Below are 19,032 nucleotides of genomic sequence, written 5' to 3' on the forward strand. Positions count from 1 at the left end.
TGGTACCAGTAAAACTTTAAACAATAGAATTTGTCATCTGGTGTTATATCCCTTCCTCCAGGGAACGATAACAAAATCTTTTAAGCACTACATTTAACATATATTTTAATTGTAGGGGAATAGAGGGGGGAGGGTGATATGGTCCATAAAGTCTTGTAAATTTTTGGGCGGGCCATTTCGCTGTGGGAAATTTACAGAAAAAAAAGAGATTTTGATAAATCTATGTAGTAAAAATATTTCTCGTATTCATTCGAATCCGTTGGATAGGAACCGGTTCTCATCCATACGAAAAAACTATGTCTAGCATCGAATTATATCCAGCTTTTTACGAATATAAAAATGTAAAATCATAAGATTAAAACCAGTTTTTATCTAGTTTTAATCTTATAATTGTACATTCTATATCCGCGGAAAGCCGTTTATAATACGATGCGAGAAATAACTATTACTTATTTTATAAGATTTTGTAGTTGACGTTACTTTTATTGCATTGATGGCTTTTAATCTTACTTCAATGGTTTATTTTATATCTATAGTATCCATATTTTTTTTAAATCTTTTCTCTAATATCCATAATTTTTGCACTGTGTGAATCATCTTAAAATAATAATCATTTAATTCAAGCCTGGGGCAATTTGAACAAGTATATGGAATATACAATTTAGCCAGAGTATAAGCTTCAGACGGACTGATAAACATCCTACTACTTTGTATTATAGATAAACATTGTGTGATTGATTTCTTTTGAAAATTATTGTTTAGTTTTGTTAATTTAAAAAAAATTCTGTGTCATTTAAAAAACACCCTAAAAGATCATAAACATATTCTAAATGGACACTTTATAATTAGCAGATCGCCAAATAGGATCTAAAATGCTGAGCCTTGTTGTATAAAATATGTAAATTTAAGTGTTTTGATTAATTTTTAATTTAATATACTTTACAAAATACTCTTTGTAAAATTCAGGGATCTAAAGGGATAGGACAATGGGGGATAGATTGATTAAGTAAAATAAATATATTGGTAAAAAAGTTTAAACACAGTTTTTAACACCACATCAAGATTTAATATAAAAGTTTTTAAAAATAACCAATATATTTTAAAAATTTTAATTGATATTATTTATTTCAGGTTCTAGCAACGGACCGCCACCTCCGCCACCCCTAAATCAAATCGGAGCTGGACCACCCAACCCCCAACAGCAGGGTCCCCCTCAACAAGTGTACGCGTATCTGCCCCACCACCCACACGCCCACCCCCACCATCATCACATGGCGGGTCCCCCGGGGGCGCTGGTGGCCCACTATGGCCCCAACAACAATATTGACAAGTATCACGCCGATGAAAATGGCGGCCGGACTTTTTACTTGTGATATTTTCATAAAAAAATTATTTGGACCTTTTTAAATGATAAAAAAACAGTAAATTTCAAATTTAGTGAGAAAAAAAACTAAACAAAAACATCAAAATTATATCACACACGGCATTATGCAAGAACAGAACAACAAATCTAGTCAATATAAAGATTGAAATAGCTGTTACAACAAATTCTTTACTTTTTCTTTGCAATCAATCAATAAGAAGAACGCGGCATTTAGAGAATGTGATTTATTTGGCGCCAAAATTTAAAAAAATGGCAGATTTATGAGTGATTTTTTTGTGGTGATATTACCGTGGGGCCTAGTTGTGCCATACATTAATAATATTTAATTTCCAAAGCATGGTTGCCGTCATAGAATAAAAAAAACACTGCCAACCCTTTTTGTCAACCATGTTTTCATGAAAATAAGGGTTAATTATTGTGAAGTCTACTTATTCCTAGACCATATCATTCCCCATTCCATTATATTATTAAAAATTTTGTAATAAAATAAAAAATTATTGTTCATTTTTCAAAAATTATATTATGTATTTGAATGTATTAATGCAACTTTATATAAAAAAAAGAGTTATGATATTCACACATTTATAGAATTATATGTTTTCATATATTTATATCTGAAATAAATAAAGAATCAAATATATTTTCTTTTTATGCACATATGAAAAATGCTTATATGAAGTAACAGGATCATTGTTCGTATTTCTGTGTCTATACCGAAGGATCTTGCTGTACCGATATGGCGCTCCTTTACAATCTAGCTTTTCAGAGGTGCAGGAAAGGTTTATAACCAACCTTTTAAAGAAATCACATCCCCCCCAAAAAATGTAAAATATTGTCAAACATTTTATCTTGGATTATTAATATTCTCAATTATAGAAATCTTTATAAAGAGAAAATTAATAAAAAGTGTTTGTCATTATTATCTCTAAAATGCTTCATTAAACTGTGACGAAAAAACTTCACGATCCTGACAGTATCAATTTTATATCTACCTATTTCCCTCAAAGTTCCTTGTTGAACACGAATACCCCTCTTCCACTCCCCTCTTTAAAAAAAAACTAAAAGGGGGGGGGGGTAGTCTCGTTTATTTGTTAATTACTTTAGGTTAGGTTAATGTATATTGGGTACTGGGTAGCCCCACATGGTTTGAGCCTCGCAGCTAAAAACCTTTGATGTACGTACCACTGCAGGGATTATACATAAGAAAAAAAACTACCCTTCCTTTTTAAAATTAATTTTAAAATATAGGGGGGAGGTTCAGTGTTAAATCGCCACTTTATGGGAAGCATCTTCTATCCATTTCAGAGAACGGGAATAACAATTTTGCAGATTTGCAGCTAAAGTAGACGGGTACATATTAGGTACAAAATATTTCAAAGCTTTAATTTTCATGTCAAACTAAATTTAATTTGTTTCTCTGTTTTTTTAATATTCAGGATTAGTCAGATATCTTAAGGCATAAGACAACGGCCGTTTAATTGATTTCCAATGCAAAAATGAACAAAATCTTCTGCAGATTAAACCTATTGGTAAACAAGTTTGAACAATGCTTTGAACCACCAAAGGTTTGAAGCAGGAATGAGAATAAAATGTAATTATATAAAACTTTGGGTACCATTTACAATATAATATCCCTACCGTCCTGGGATTAGTTAAAAATGTTTGGGGCTCGTATTACTCCATAGAATGAGTTATTGGTAAATAAAAAAATCGTGATTTTCTTGAGGTAGCTGACTGAAACTTCTTCGAAAGATTCTTTCACTTTTATGAAATTATACTTATTTTGGTTTTTGTCATCCTTGTTAAAAGATGTAAGGAAAAGCAGCTATGAATCTTCTTGTAATAGTTTTATAGTGCATATAAAACAATTTTAATGCATTATTTGCAGGGATAAAGGGATTAAATAATGGACACAAAATTCAATTAGATCTGTCATGTACTTTGGGTACTAGAACCAATGCAACTTGGCTCATTTTAAAAATAATTTGGGTTACTAAAGCATAGAATGCCGTTAAAAAGTCGTTCTTCAAGCAGAAGAACACAAATACTAACAGAGAATATAGTTCAATATAAACAATATTCAAAACAAGATTTTCTGATGAGTTAATTTTGTTCATCATCATTGTAGATGTACATGAGTTTATCGTTCATTGTCTTATCCCTAAGATCCCTGCATATATGCAGTTTAATTATAGAGAATTAATTGACATTATTTTTCCCTAATTATCCTGAGCTCGATCTTTAAATCGTTTTTATGCCGCGCTGAATCGGGGCGATTCAGAGGTGATTTGTAGGTGCGCTGGTGGTTAGCCACAGCGCGCCTATAAAACATTGATTTTTAAAAGATTTTCGGCGCGGTGTTATTAAATCGCTTGCGCACTAACAAAAATAGCTATCTTTAAATGCTTTATTTTGGCGCGCCACCAAGAAACCGAAAGCTCAAAATAATAATAAATAAAAAATATCATGTAGGTATAATCTTTTAATTTAATTAATTTTAAAAGAAATCTTGATGTTTGTGTGTTATATGTGCATATGTTATTAATAATTTTTTTATATAAAAGTGTGCAAGTGCCGCGTGACATTCTATTTAAAGTTTCCTTCCCTTTTTTGTTTTACCCCACAACTTGTTACGGACGGCGTTCTAAAGTTAAAGGACAATGGACAATAATCAAGAATGCTTTGTTTGTGCTGTTTTTCGGTATGATATATATATATATTTTTAGGATAGGATTGTTGCAACCATACAACAAATTTCTGAAGAATAATATCTTTTGTGTTTGTTTTTTTAATATTGTCATGATAGTGGTTAGGCCGGGATATAAAAAATTTAAACATTTAATAAATAATTTCTATTGGGATATCGCAAAAATCTTCTTATGTTTTATAAATAAAAAAGCTATATAAATTTTTATACCAAATTATACAAATTACTTTATGTTTAAATTTCTCCATAAAAATGTCTTTGGCTGTTAGTAATTTTTCCAATCAAGTTGTCCCCCCACCCCAACCCCCTCGGTAGTGGTTATATACATTTTTCATTGTTTTCGGGGAGGGGGGGGGGGGCGTATAAAACATTGACGATGATTTTATTTTTAAAACTTTTATATTTGAACCACTAGTTTTAATACAGATGGGTAATTTTGTGCTTCATTATTGTGGATACACAATTGGCAATTGTCTCCCAGCGAAACATTTCTCCGTAGAGTCGCCTACGAGCTCGTGCAATATATGTACGGAGTCCTATGCTACCTCGAATCCCATTCGCCATGAATTAACACCTAATTTTTTGGCGAACAACGTTGGAAAATCGTCCTTTCAAGCAAAAGGTAGCATGCGAGTTCGCCATCGATATCGTAGCAGAGTATGAAGCGAAGTCGCACAATAGTAGCACAAATTAAAATGCGTCAAAGGAGATATCGACGGCGACTCGAAACATTTCTTATACGAATTCTTAAATGCTTGAATCAATGCACATATAAGGAGGGGCAAGTTAAGCGGAGAAATTAATGTTTTCATAATAATGTTTGTGGAGTGAGAAAGATATAGAGAGGGGGAGAGAGAGAAGGGAGTGAGAGAAAGAGAGAGGGAAAAAGAGATATAGAGAGAGAAGGGGGTAGGAGACAGAGAGAGGGGACTAGAGATATAGAGAGAGAGTATACCAGATTTGTCTTTCCTTCGTCATCCATTTAAAACTCTTTACATTTCATGCAAGTTACTTTTAACATTGTAGTGTAAAGATCATGCGGGGATTGGCTAAATTTAACCATCACTAAGATAATCTTATATATTTGCCGTGATTTTAAAAAAAGAATGCCTTTTTAAAAATAATTGTTTTACCAGAGACTATCAACACTACAAAATTTTATGTCTTACCATTTTTTATTGTTTTCAGTTGGAAAACAGATGAATTAAAACAATCTTCACAAATTATTTGAGTCCCTAGTGGCAAAATTATAAACTATATTTCTCTCCTATCAATTTTGATCATTGGTTGATTGTGTGTTTGTTTGTAAATGTTTGTTAACTATATAAAATGCTACATTTAAGAGACATCGCGTTTTTTCTTCAGCTAGTATTTACGAGATCGCCAATGTTAGCAGAAAAGCTAATAAATTATGAGGTATTAAGCTACTAGTGTAGGAGCTCGCAAATACTAGCTAGCTACCATCATACGAGCTCACAAAAGTTCGCCAAAATGCTACTCTTATAGAAATCGAAAAAGGTAGCATGCTACCTTTTTTTCTTAAAGTTTCGCTGGGTCTTATCCCTTAAGATCCCTGATTCCCCTTTTATATTTACTTTTAATCGAGCTATTGGGAATGCCACCACAGCCTAAAGCTTTATCTCGTCAAAATGGCGACTATGTGTAACGGACGGACGTTTGAACTTACTTTAGGTAGAGAAGTTGTGTTTTAAATTTCAGGCAAACGGATAACTTTATTTGGTAGCTGTTTGTTTTTTGGCATTTATTTTATACATGGTTTGTGGGCTGTTTTTCATATATTTTTATTTTATTTTTTTTCAGGAGTCTCTCAAAATGGGGTTTTGTAAATCCTGTCTGGATGCGGAATGCATACCCAGACAAAGAATTAACAAGGTTCTCTCTCCTGAGATAGATGGCGCCGTTTATCACCCGGCGTTGAAATCTTTCACCGTCTTCACCGCGACCATCTATTTGCTCAAGTAAATTGTAAGCAAAAGCCATTTTTGTTGAAGTAAGTTAAAGTATATGTTTGTAGATTAGTAGTCGTAAATCGAATGTATTTTTGGCGGCTTTTTATAAACAACTATGTTGCCGGATGTTTATATAAAAGAAACTATCAAAATTTATTGGATTACTAAAAGTTTAAAAACTCAATCACATTCCAATCTTGTTATTAATATTGCTGTCATAAGTCCCCAAATTAACACATCTCAATGATATTTATAGCTTTAATGTTTAAATTTCCTAAAATTACCACCTATATGTTTTGCCGGCAACATATCCATATAATAAATTTGGCCCTGCTCGGCCCTGCTGGGCCCTGCTGGGCCCTGCTCGGCCAAATTTATTACTCAATCCGTGACTGTACAATATTTTATAACAAAAAAATATATAATTTATTTTAAAAATAATTATAAAAATGTTTTCTCGATAGTTTTGCAATAAAATATTAAAGTAATTAAAAAAAATATCCATTTATTACATATGCAATGGGTCTTTCGTTGGGGCTCAGTGCATGATTCACCCCGATTTAAACCACCAATGCCACACGGTGAGTGGCATTGGCGCGCCGGGCCCGCGCCACTGCCCGATTCAAATCGCCCATGCAAATTCGATTTAAAGATTGATATTAATAATTTGATGGTGCGCCAAATGAATCGCCCCGGTTTAAATCACCTATAAACCTATTTAAAGATCCAGCTCTGAATACAACCTATTTAAACTGCACCCTAGGTATTTTGATTGTCGGGATATTCCCTCCAGAAGATTGTGGATGACGCAAGCCCCCTCCTCTTACCAACCTTTTAAAAAAATAGAGGGGGGGGGGGTCAATTAAAGAAAACTTGGGATAAGGAGTTTAGCCTTTGCAAAATGTTTTATGAACCTTGGTAACAGAAATCTTAGCAAAGCAACCCCTTCTGGATAAAGAAATGGGGGTACCAACCTACACAAATCTATACCCTCCTTGACAAGGAAATACACCCCCCAAAAACAGCTATGGGGCTATCATGTTAAAAAGTTCATGTCCCTAACCTTTTTACCACGTAAAGAAAACTTTTTTTGTTTCTGAGTGTGTTAATTATGTAGGAGAGTTGACATTAAAATGGCCCTATTGTTGTCTGTATTACACACCTCTTAAGATCAAAACCCCCTACAACTCCTCGATTTTGGCTTAGAGTTCGGTGTTAAAGCCCTGTGCACGCCACTAAACAGAACGTATGGCTTCGAAGTCCAATTCCAAAATTATCTTTTTTCCCTTACTATGCCCTTATTTTTTCAAAAAGCTTCACTAATATGAGTTGTAATCGTGCTTGTTTTCAAATGATTGCTCGAGCTGTGGTGGCTAACTGGTCGAATAAAAGGATACTATCAAATTATCTTGAATTATCTTGTTAAGGTTAGGATATGGCTTTTATTTATGTTAAAATAAGAAATAACAATAAATTGTCTTAATGTATAATCCTTTATTAAGCAAAGCTTTTATATCAGTCGCAATGTTTCATCTTTATCTTTACATTACAGAAACTAATATAGAACTATCTTTGCCCGTCTGCCTATCTATAAAGCTATGGGAAGAAAGTTAGTTTCTTGGTTGATCAAAATTTCTGTGCAGATCCTTTTTTGGTCCGTATGCTTTAAATAAGATTTAATTTCTCTAGATATGTGAAAATCTATATATAAATACATAGATGTTGCACCAGATGTTCGTGTAATTTTATAAAGTAATTCCCACGCCCTTCATCCCATCCTCATCCCTCCTACTGGATGAACTAACTGGTCAATAAATTGACTACTAATTTCCCCCTGTCATATCCACTTATATCCTTTATACATTTGTGTTAATTAATAGGTTATTATCTAGGGTAGCCAGCTGATTTATTTTGGTTTTACACACCCTTGTTTTATCCACTCCTTACCGCAGATAATTAGTTTTTAAATATAATCAATTAAGAAATTGATTTATTTCTTTGACTCAAAATTACAGCCTTTATTATAACCCTCATTGCAGTTTTTAATAGTAGTTTGAATTATTATTCAGTTTCAAAATTATTATCAGAGTTTACAAAAATCTAACTATTTATCCTCATAAAAAGTAACAGGATCTGTGTCTGTCTGTACCATAGGATCTCGCCTTCACTCATCCAACCTTTGAAAAAATAGTTCCTGAATGTTAGAGCCGCAGACTAATATCTGGAGCAAGCACAACATGATTATGTTAGGTATAATAAGGATAGGAGAATGGATTATCGTGATAAATAAACTTACCCCTGCTTTAGATTAGAATTATTGGTTGAAAAGTTCAAACACTTCTATTATTGAACTAATAAATAAAAGTATTTTAAGTTTTTGACCCAATGAATAAAAAAAAACGTAGTTATACAACAATGGGTACCGTTACAATTTACAGTCCAATGTCCCATCCCCCCCTGGGATTATGCATGCAGAATTGGTTATGTGTAGAGTCATTTTAACATGATTGGCGCGATGATGTGCACGTACCTTTAACATTAACTAACCAACAAGCAAATTTTTATCCACAGTCGAACCTGTATTTAAATACAGCTAGGATTTATTATTGAATTAATATACGAATTCCAATAATTAATATAAAGAAGAAAAAGATTTATCTAGCCACTGTAAATAGCTCTGAAATAATAGAAGACATACATTAATTATGTGTTTTTCTCAAATATTGACAGCTCCAATTTTTTGTGAAAATACATATGACAGTGAACATTACTCTACAATTTATTATGTCTGTCTAACTGTCTGTTATGCTCTCGTTTCTCTTTGATCTGCTTGGCTATTCTTCTTCATCTTATATCTATAAGCTTTGCTAATGATGAAGTTGTCATATGTTTTTTGATGGAATTAAATGTAATCAAAAGTTCGACCCTCTCATTATTTTTTTTTATTTAAATTACAGTATTAAATCATGCAATACGTTGGTGGAGAGCCATACCCTTCGCCTTAATCATATGTCATAAAGTAAATAGTGAGGTTTTGTCTACCAAATTAAATAAATTTTTAAATTCTTTATTTGCTTACAGTTTTATTTGATTTAAACTAAACTTATATATAAAATATTATCCTTTTATTACCTTTGTAAATATATCAAAACGAAGTTTAGTCCCTTGTAAGTTTTAAATCCAGGAACGTTATGATCTAGTTTCTCGCAAGAATTTTCGTTTTTTGATCAGCATGTCTTTGGCATGAGTTTATGGATTCTTCGTTCTTTATGCGCGCGGTCGTACGTGTCTTCGTCTGCACGATAAGTGAATAATATTATGAAAAATAATAAGTAAGTTAAGTAGGCGAAAATTCATAATTAAAATCACATTAGAAGGATAGGACAATGGAGATTTGATAATCTCTGTTCATTTCTGCTACTCAATGATATTTAACGCCAACCAGAATATCCTATAGTCTCAAGCAGTATGGTTTTTATTAGTCCGTAAATCTCATTAACCGTAAAAAACATTCAATTATATGTATTACGAAACTTCAAATCCCTGGATGGTTTTAGGCTATTATTTCTGTTCCTACCTACTCAAAAATTCAGAGGATCTAAATGCTAAGAAGATATTTTTTGTTCACCTTTTAAGATTAATAGGTTTTCAATAGTTCCTGCTTCATTAAATAAATCCTATTATATTAAAGTAGTAAGCTTTTTTTCTCTGTAAAGAAGTATCTCGCGAACCGCTGAACTGATATGGTATCCTATACAGAAAAGCTTCTTAGATGTCCTGAAATGGTTTTAGGCTATTTCATTTTTATAGATAAGTCTGGTTATTGTTTTAGGTTAATTTTCTGCCTTTGCATATCCCTTCGAACATAGAACCCCAGACGCTAAGGGCACAATCGCTAGTATCTTATACCTTACTTTCAACAAAACACGTCCATGTGTGTGCGTGTCTGTGTTAAGAATAATCAAAAGATGGTCACAAAATCATTCTTTTGCACTCAAAATACGTTCTATATCTCTTCTAAAGTACTATTTACTTTGTAAATAAATACTCCTATTAAGGTTGGAGTTTGAAACTAAATGTTCACTAATGAATATTATACAAAACTTGACAAACAAACACTTGTAGAGTGTCAAAACTGAATATGAAGAATGTGAATGCATAAATCAAAATTGTGAGTAAATTTTCTGCTAAACTGCTTAAATAAATGTTACTGGTTAGGACTGGATTAAAGAGATGCTTCGCTTATAACATTGTACCTTTTTGAAATAGGAATCAGTATACCCAACATTTCGAATTGTTATATAAAATGTATCACTGTTCTTTGGGAAATTATGAAATTAATGCCTTTCATTATTGTTAGCCGAAACCCGATGTTGCAATAATAATTTTATAAACAGGGACTGCTTTACCCATAACAATAATTACTAACAAATCTTCAGAAACAATGAGAAAATATTTAGGAAAACCCAATTCTTGGACTTTTATTTACCATTTCCACGTGTCACTTTGACAAGCCGAAAACTTCAGAGAAATACTTTTTAAAGGTTGCTTGCAAAAATATTATCTACTTGAATGATTTATTGTTTGGCCTATTTATTTAAATAAAAGCATGAGCTGTATGTAACTCAGCCCACAGGACGGGGACCCTGTCCCGATTTTTTAATGAAATTAAGCTAAAAACATTGAAAATATAAGCACAGCCAAGTCCTTACAAAAGAACAAAAAGTAATCTGTTAACAGTAAAAGATTCTCCATAACTTTAATCATGAATTTGTCTGTTTTATACATCTATACTTGTTTTTTCGAATGCATATTCTGACGCTGTCTACAATTTTGTAATCTTAAATCTTCCTTGCATCTTTAATTCAAAAAGTATTCACCCAAAACTACGAAAGATGTCAGAACTATCCTTATAATAAATTACGGGATCTCTGTGTGTTTTTCTGTACCAAAGGATCTCGCTAATCACTTAACAAATTAGGTTATCCTTTACAATATATGTTCTCATAGACCCTAAGAAGGTTCATAACTATTTTGGGGAAGGATACCACTAATCTCCCAAGAGAAATTACCCATATAAAGTGCTTCCGTTAGCCGCTAGTAGGCAGACGTACAGTTAGCAAGAGGGAATTTTGGCTAGAAAAATATTAATCCTCTGTCATAATAATAATTGCTTTTTACTGGGACCATTTGAAGGCCAAGGCATTGCTTTCACTCAAACAAAAACAAAAGGCCGGTAATGTTGTTTGGTAGTTTTTCAAGCATCTCACCCACTTGAATTCTTTATAATCCCTTTTATTCTCAACATTAAACTCATTAACAAATGCATTGATGGGCGGAATTTCATAAATCTAGAACTTGGTCGTCGGTCGATATATTTGACCCCATTTTTAGTTACCAAAAATTGTATTAGTAACAATCATATATTGTAATCTTATGTGTATGTTTTTTTATTATCTACATCATATTCTAATAATATTAGAAAACATTCCTAAACACTTAAGTAGTAAGATGTCTTTCTAGTTTTCTATCTGTATGGCTGGGATAAACTTTCTACAATTTCCAGAAAAGTTTGATATTGGCCTTTAGCAGTATTTCTTTAGGGTGGGGTGGAAGGTGAGTAAATGGCCCAAAGAAAAAATATCCTTCCCTAAAATCTTATTTCATGATGAAAACTTTTAAAAGGTCCACCCATCATTTCGGCTGCATTTTACCAGCTAAAGAGGTCAGGAGGTTTCCAATTATTTTTCCATCTCATTTGGCATTAATCCTTAGATCTTAGTAAAGAATATTTTCACAACAGGGATAACATTTTCCATTGGAGCAGATTTGGAGATTTTATTTTCCAGTATGGCTTCGAAACCAATTAATATCCACTGTACTAGAACCAGTTGTCAGTTACACCGAAAAATCATGTATACCATTATATTATAGACAATCATCATAATAATACAAATATTAAAGTAAAAATCATAATATTTATAGAATCCTTAGGCCCATCAGGTCTAACAAAACTGGTTTTATCTTTTGATTTTTTATTTTAATATTCGCGGAAAGCTGTCTATAATAAGCTCCCTTGAGAAAAATTATAAAACCAGCCTAGTAGTTTACGAGATCTTTTGAAAACGAACAATAAAACAAACACAAAAATGCAAAAAAAACAGGTTCAGCACTTATTGCAGCTTCTAAGAGGCCGCTGAGATGAGAGAAGCTTATGGTTGTTGAGGCTAAGGGTAGCTGCGGCTTAGGGTGGTTGTAACAGATGATGGTTGGAGGTTTTGTAAGCCGCATGGATATATATATCAAAGGCAGCCAAACCCTGCATAATACAGGCTACATCTTTAATGTGAGGGTTTAGAATTTTATATAATTTATCAATCTGCCATATAAAAAACTCAAAAGATACAAAACCTTATTATAATACAAACATTACTTTTTAATATATCTTTTTCAAATTCAATTAGAGTCTAAGCTATGTAAAACACATTATGCGAGTAAAAGTATTGCAAAAACACGCCTTAAAAATATGAAATCTGAGACATTTTAGTCAAATAAAATGACCCTTTCATAGTTCTAAAAAAATTTAAAGACAAATCTGACAAAGCTTTATACAGTATATAGGATGGTATTAGCGGATTAACTCATATTGTCAATTTTTGTCGACAGAACCACATAGATTCATTGTAATTCATCGCTTCGTCTCATTGACAGCTTTCCGCAGATATTAAAATGAAAAATTATTATGTAAAAACCAGTTTTGGTAGCCCCGGAGTAGTCGAAGGCCCAGGCTAACAAAACTGGATTAAATTTCACGATTTTTATTTTAATATTCAAGGAAAATTTCCTGTATTAAGATGTTATACATGATCATTCATTATGGCTGAGAACCAGTTCTTATCTAGCGGATATTAATTAATTTTCTAAGCCATTCTGTAAAATTGGTTATAAATGAGATAATGTCGCTCTTAAAGGAACTCTCATGCTGGTTGGGAAAGGTGTTTCCGTTGAATTACAACCGGTTCTTAGCCATATTAAAAATTGTATATAGCATCATAAAATTGAATAATATATTCTTTTTTATTTTAATATTCTATAAGACTATAATGCAATGCGTTAAATAAATATTCTTGATTAGATTTCCCTAACCTGTGTAATCCATCATCACTGTGGTCTAGAATTGAATCAAGACAAAAGTAAGTGCCGAGCCCTGGGACCTATGTATGACAAGAAAAGCAAATATTATTTATTTTAAATTTGGAATAACTTTGCTTTTATAAAGTTCTTCATAAAACCACTCCTGAAGGGAGTTAATAAATGGCCATTTTTATCACTTGCTTTGCAAAGGTCACGAAAATTCAGCCTAAAATAAATCATACATAGAGAGGTTTTAAGAAGGACTTCATAAAAGCAAAGTTGTTCAAAATTTAAAATAAATAATATTTGCTTTTCTTGTCATGATTATGCGGCAACTCCTAGCGGGTTAAAATTGAACTTTAAATTTTCAAATCTAATTTTCTCTAAAAGCCCCCGCTGAAATATTTTGGTTTTACCTTGAATCATCATGGTTTTATGTCTATTTTCACCATACATAGGTCCCAGGGCTTGGCACTTACTTTTGTCTTGATTCAATTCTAGCCCACAGTGTCATTCAATTAAATAATATTTAATGAGCGAAACTACTCATTAAAATCTAAAATTTTATACATATGGTGCATTATTTGCCAAGTGTACCACTTTTCTGCACTACCTCTCCGATTTTGTTAATACTCTATATTTTGGAGAGGTAGTGCAGAAAAGTAGTACACTTGGCAAATAATGCATCATAAAAAAAAAGTAAACTTCAAACACAAAATTAACACCCTCAAATTAATCCACCCTTTCAAAGACGTCCAAGCTTTTTTTGGGAGGAGGTGGGGTTTTCTAATGTAATTTTTAAAACATACCCATTTAATTCATATCTTGGATTACAATCCCATTTCATAAGACAATTACAACGAATTAGGCCTGTTTAAAAGTCAAACCTTTTTGACTTGTGTGTCTTGAATTTGTTCTTGTTTTATTTTCCCATCCTCGGTATAATTTAAGGAAGCGCAAAACCTAATTACATCATGTCAAACAACACTTTTTCAAGATCCTGCAAAAATGTTTCTACATAAACAAAATAAGATTGATACAACCTGAATTTTTAGTTTTGTACGTGTTTTTGTAAACGTAAACCGCAATGGATTTAGAATATGGCATGCGTGGATATTATAACAGGAAAAAATTGTCGTCAACAATGACATAAATTATTAATTATTGGTCAGTTCTTTCATCCAGTAGGAGGGGAGGGGATGAGGTAAAGGGGGTGGATATATTGTGAAATGTATAGATTGCATTGTATCAGGTTTTAAAGAAGATAAAAGTAAAATGCGATTGTTAAAACTTACCCAAAACAATCTTTTAGTAAACAAATATTAAGACACTCCTTCTTAGAAGGGCGCGGCAGCCGAGCCTCAGTCGTATAAAAGCCAAAAATCAAAACCTGCTCGTGTGATAAAAACATGTTTTCGAAAAGATATATTCTCTGTTTAGGAACAGTATTAGACATCAAGCTGAATTTTAAAGTTATAATATGACAATTCACTGAGGCTTACGAGCGGCTGACGTGCGGCTGCCGAGCCCTGCTTCTTAGTCAGGAAGAGAGGAGATGCAAAAAAAACAAGGTTATATATATCCATTTGTTAAGCAAAAAATCTAAAACTATTTCAAAGAAAGTTAAAAGTAGATGAACATTGATTTTAAAGCATTAGGACATTTAACTGTAAGACAATAACTAAATAACATTCTACCTACTTAAAAATATTTTCCCTCGTAGCTAGATTTACCGACCGACAGACAGATATTTGAAATTCATAGAGTAGGTTATTTATATGGATAAAAAAGAAAAATCAATATGTAAAAATTTATGGTTTTAAAATTTTTTCCAAGCAATTTTCTCCCTTGATTTTCAATATTATAAAGTAATAAGTTGTATGTGTGAGTATTATCTCGTGAACTGTTTCCCAAGATATGATAACAGGTTTTAGGCTGTTTTCCAAGGGGGTTGTTACACTCTGCTGAGAAACATACACCACAAATATGTTTAGCCCACCACATAAGAATATATTCTCCGCCACCTTTTTTGGGACAAAGCGCTAATTAAGACAAAACATTTGCAGAACATGTATTTTGCGAGATAGCAATGGATATATAATTATCTGGATGTTGCACCAAATTTTCATGTGATACTCACAGCTGGCTAAAATAACGATACCCTCAATCAACCACCTTTAACCCAACCCCTTCCCGTCTACTGGATGAACAAACTGACCAATAAATATGTGACAAACTTCCTCCTATTAATATATCCACGTATTTTATATCCATTGAGATAACGCATCGTGCAGCAAATAACCCTAATTGCGGTGCAACCCTCAAATCATTTATAGATTATTTGGGTTCTTCTGTTTATTAGCATTTTGTAATGTAACACGCAAAATAGATTTGTAAACTTTTTAGTGTACATTTTACTAAGTAAAATGGCTTTAATAGATACTGCACCACATGCACCCCGTCTCCCCCCCCCCCCCTTATAATGAATCATTATATCTTTAAAAGCAAAGCTTTCTATAATTGGCGTTGTTCCGTACGTCCAGAGCGAGCGGTTAGCTCTTTTCTTTAGTTTAAACATGTTAGAATTATCCTATCGATTTCAAACTTTCCAGCATGAATCTACTTTGTAACAATCAGAATACATTTATACATTTTAGAGCAGCTTCACTACTATTGATCAAAATGTTTAATTGAATAGTATCCAAATCAAATTAGAGCTATCTTTTAATTGTTTGGTCCAAAGTTATTTATTCCTATCCTTTATGAAGATACTATTATGCCAAGCATAGGAACCAATTAATTCTTATTATTAGTATCATCTTTCAATTATTTATATATATCATTTCTTCCTAACATTTCTTCCAAAGCAAACCTTAGGTATATTTAGGATTTGTCAAACACAGATAGCTCGTTAAATTAGAATAATAAAACTATCTGTCGATGATTTACATAACAATTAGATGTAATTTAAAAGCATAGCAACTCTATAATTATAACCAGAAAGACTTTAATTACATTTTATTTTTGAATAAAATGACTTTTTAGTTTTTGTAACGCCGATTTTTTTTATGATATAACTGTCCACTTATTTTGCGGGAATTAAACGTTTTTCAAAAACTGATAAAGCAAAGCATAACAATAATCTAGTCCGTATATCCGCATTAAATAACCAAACAAATTTTTTGTGCATTAATTGCTGTAACAAAGATGACAATATCCATAAAAGAGAAGCTGTTTTTAGGCATCTACATGCACAGTTTTAAATTGATAGAACATTTCTAACTTGTCTAAATTAACGAACTGAGCAAACCGTTACAAGAAACTGTCCGTGAAGGACAGACGGACGGATCAACCGTAATTATGGAAAAGCTTTGCTTTTAAAAATCTGCATATACTAATGTTGTTAAAGGATATTCTCTAACTTATACCTAGTTGTCAACTGATTGTCCATATATTTTAATAGATTTATATTACTTTTATGTTTTGCCACATTTTCATGTTTTTTATTAAAGTGTATCACACAGCTGGCTAAAATACCGTTTCACCCCTTCCCCTAAGTCTTCCCCATCCCCTCCTCTCATATTTGATGAACGATTAGACCAATAAATGACAGGGGAAATAGTGACCTAAATTGTCGACAATTTTTCCCCCGTTATGATATCTACGTATATTATACATCCATTTATATCATGTGTCAAAGACGACATTCAAAAACGTTGTTTAAAATTTATATTTATGTTTATTGTGGAGATCTTTGTATTTTAAAGAGTACTTGAATAAACTTGAATATATATAATTTCCATTAAAAGTACAATTAATCAATAACAAAGACGAATTGTATTTAATTAAAACAAGGATTACAATATCAAAAGGTAGCGAAGCTCATAAATTAAAAAACAATTTTCTTATTCAACAACATAATATATATACATTGAGACATAGCAATTGAACAGACTGACATACCAATCTTTTCTAAAACAAGAAATAACTGACTAACAGACGAAGCCAAAAAATACATAACTTTTGCACCATGTCGTCTTCCTGTGACGTCATATTCTCCATCTTTTTTTTAGAGATTTTCTTTCCCACTTCTCCTCTCATCTCCCTCATTTTATGACGTCAGAGGAAGACGACGTGGTGCAAAAGTTATATATTTTGGGCTTCGTCCTGATAACAGCCAAGAAAATCATATTTTCGTAGAGAAATTCAATCATGACCAGCAGACTAAGCGTGTTGTATTCTAGTTGTTCATTGGTCAAGATAAATCTAAATACAATAAATTCGCTTTCTATCTTAAACCTAGCAGGTTTTTATATCACATTTTCATCACAGCTCTACGGACCTTATAGATGTAAGGACAGACAAAGTGTTATAGAATAGTTTACAGCTAAATTAATTATAAAAGCCTCTTGTCAGAGAAACAATAAAAGAGAATAAAGAGAGAGAATAAAATCAATAAAATCTGTTTTAGCATTCTTTGGAAATTCTAGCATTTTCACTCAATTCGTTCTTGGAGTATCCAACCAGCCTCTCGTTTCTCTTTTTGTTGGACTTTTCTATCTTTCTACTATCTTTCTCTTTAACTTTTTCTTTTTCTCTTTAAATCAATTCAACTAGCCAACAAATAAGATAACGTGGTTATAAACTTTGGGTACAAGTATAAATTACTGTACAATAACCCCTCCCTCTCTGGGGGTTAGGTGACCCACTATTTGATAAGTCTTCCAAATAATTTTACATTTGTCAGCAAATATCCATAAATTCTCTTTTATTTTCTGTAAGAACAATTTATATGAACATGAGTATTAATTGCTCTAGATCTAACAAAAACAATTTTGTTTAATTGAAAAACAACTTATGGACTTAATCGTTCTTGTTATTTTATAAACATCTTCCTTTGTCAACATATTCACATCCAGTGACGTGCATAGAGTTTTGGTAGGAAAGGCAGAAGTTTTGACACAAATTAAAACCAAGGGGTCTGTGATATAGATATGAGGAGTGTTATCTTCTTGTCAATACCCCTGTTTGACTTTTTACAAAAAGAGAGAGAATGCGATGATAATGAATAAGAAATCACAAAACCTTTGTATATAGATGTCTTTTGTAGTTGACTAATTAACAGACCTACGGACTATGTAAATTATATATCGGATGACCAATGGTATAATGAATCTTTATTTTTTAAAATGATGAGGACAGAAAAACACGTCGAATTATAATGTAGCTTCGCTATTAAAAATTATGAAAATCATATATATTGTTTGCTGTTGTATATTATCTATTTCTGTATTAGCAAGATATAATTTAAAATTCATAATGTGAAATTTTTGATTAAATATAAAAAGAAATAGTGAATTTGTTACAAAAGTTTTAAAGTTGCAAAAAAAAACTGTTACGAAATGGTAAAATTTAAAGGTTAGCAAATTTTCCAAATAATTAAACAAGGATGACAAACTACACAAAGTTAAACGAAGTCAATCCGTCTAACTGTTTGTTAGTCCGTTTGTCTAAACTCTAGATATTAACAAGTTAGATTCCCTTTATGTCATGGTTTTAAGAAAAGAGAAAGAGTAAGAAATAAAGAAGAGAAGGAAGGCAATAAGACATAAAAATGAAAAATCGTAAAAAGAACTGAAAATTCATGGAATGTCTCTTTGACTCTGTGTAAAAAAAGATCTTGGTAACAGTCGGACTGATTTTGTACAAGGAAACTTCCTTTAGGCAATGTCCAGGTTTTAATTCATTTTTAGTGAGAAAAGTTCAACCCTCCAAAGATAAAATACCCTTTACTCCAACTGTCTGGGCGAAGTCCTTAGAGGCTAGAGATGAAGCTA

General features: G+C 32.2%; 1 protein-coding gene across 1 annotated transcript in view; it reads left to right on the forward strand.

The window, feature by feature from the left end:
* LOC145327626 (uncharacterized) overlaps positions 1–2,020 on the forward strand; it is a 189,105-nt gene extending 187,085 nt beyond the window's left edge. The window contains exon 26 of the mRNA XM_080171167.1: positions 1,132–2,020. Within this exon, the coding sequence (XP_080027293.1) occupies positions 1,132–1,373 (242 nt within the window). The 3' untranslated portion in view covers positions 1,374–2,020. The remainder of the gene's footprint in view (positions 1–1,131) is intronic.
* Positions 2,021–19,032: the final 17,012 nt, after the last annotated feature.

The sequence above is a fragment of the Acartia tonsa genome, chromosome 9 (genome assembly GCF_053477335.1).
Source record: "Acartia tonsa isolate MP-2025a chromosome 9, ASM5347733v1, whole genome shotgun sequence".
NCBI lineage: Eukaryota > Metazoa > Arthropoda > Copepoda > Calanoida > Acartiidae > Acartia > Acartia tonsa.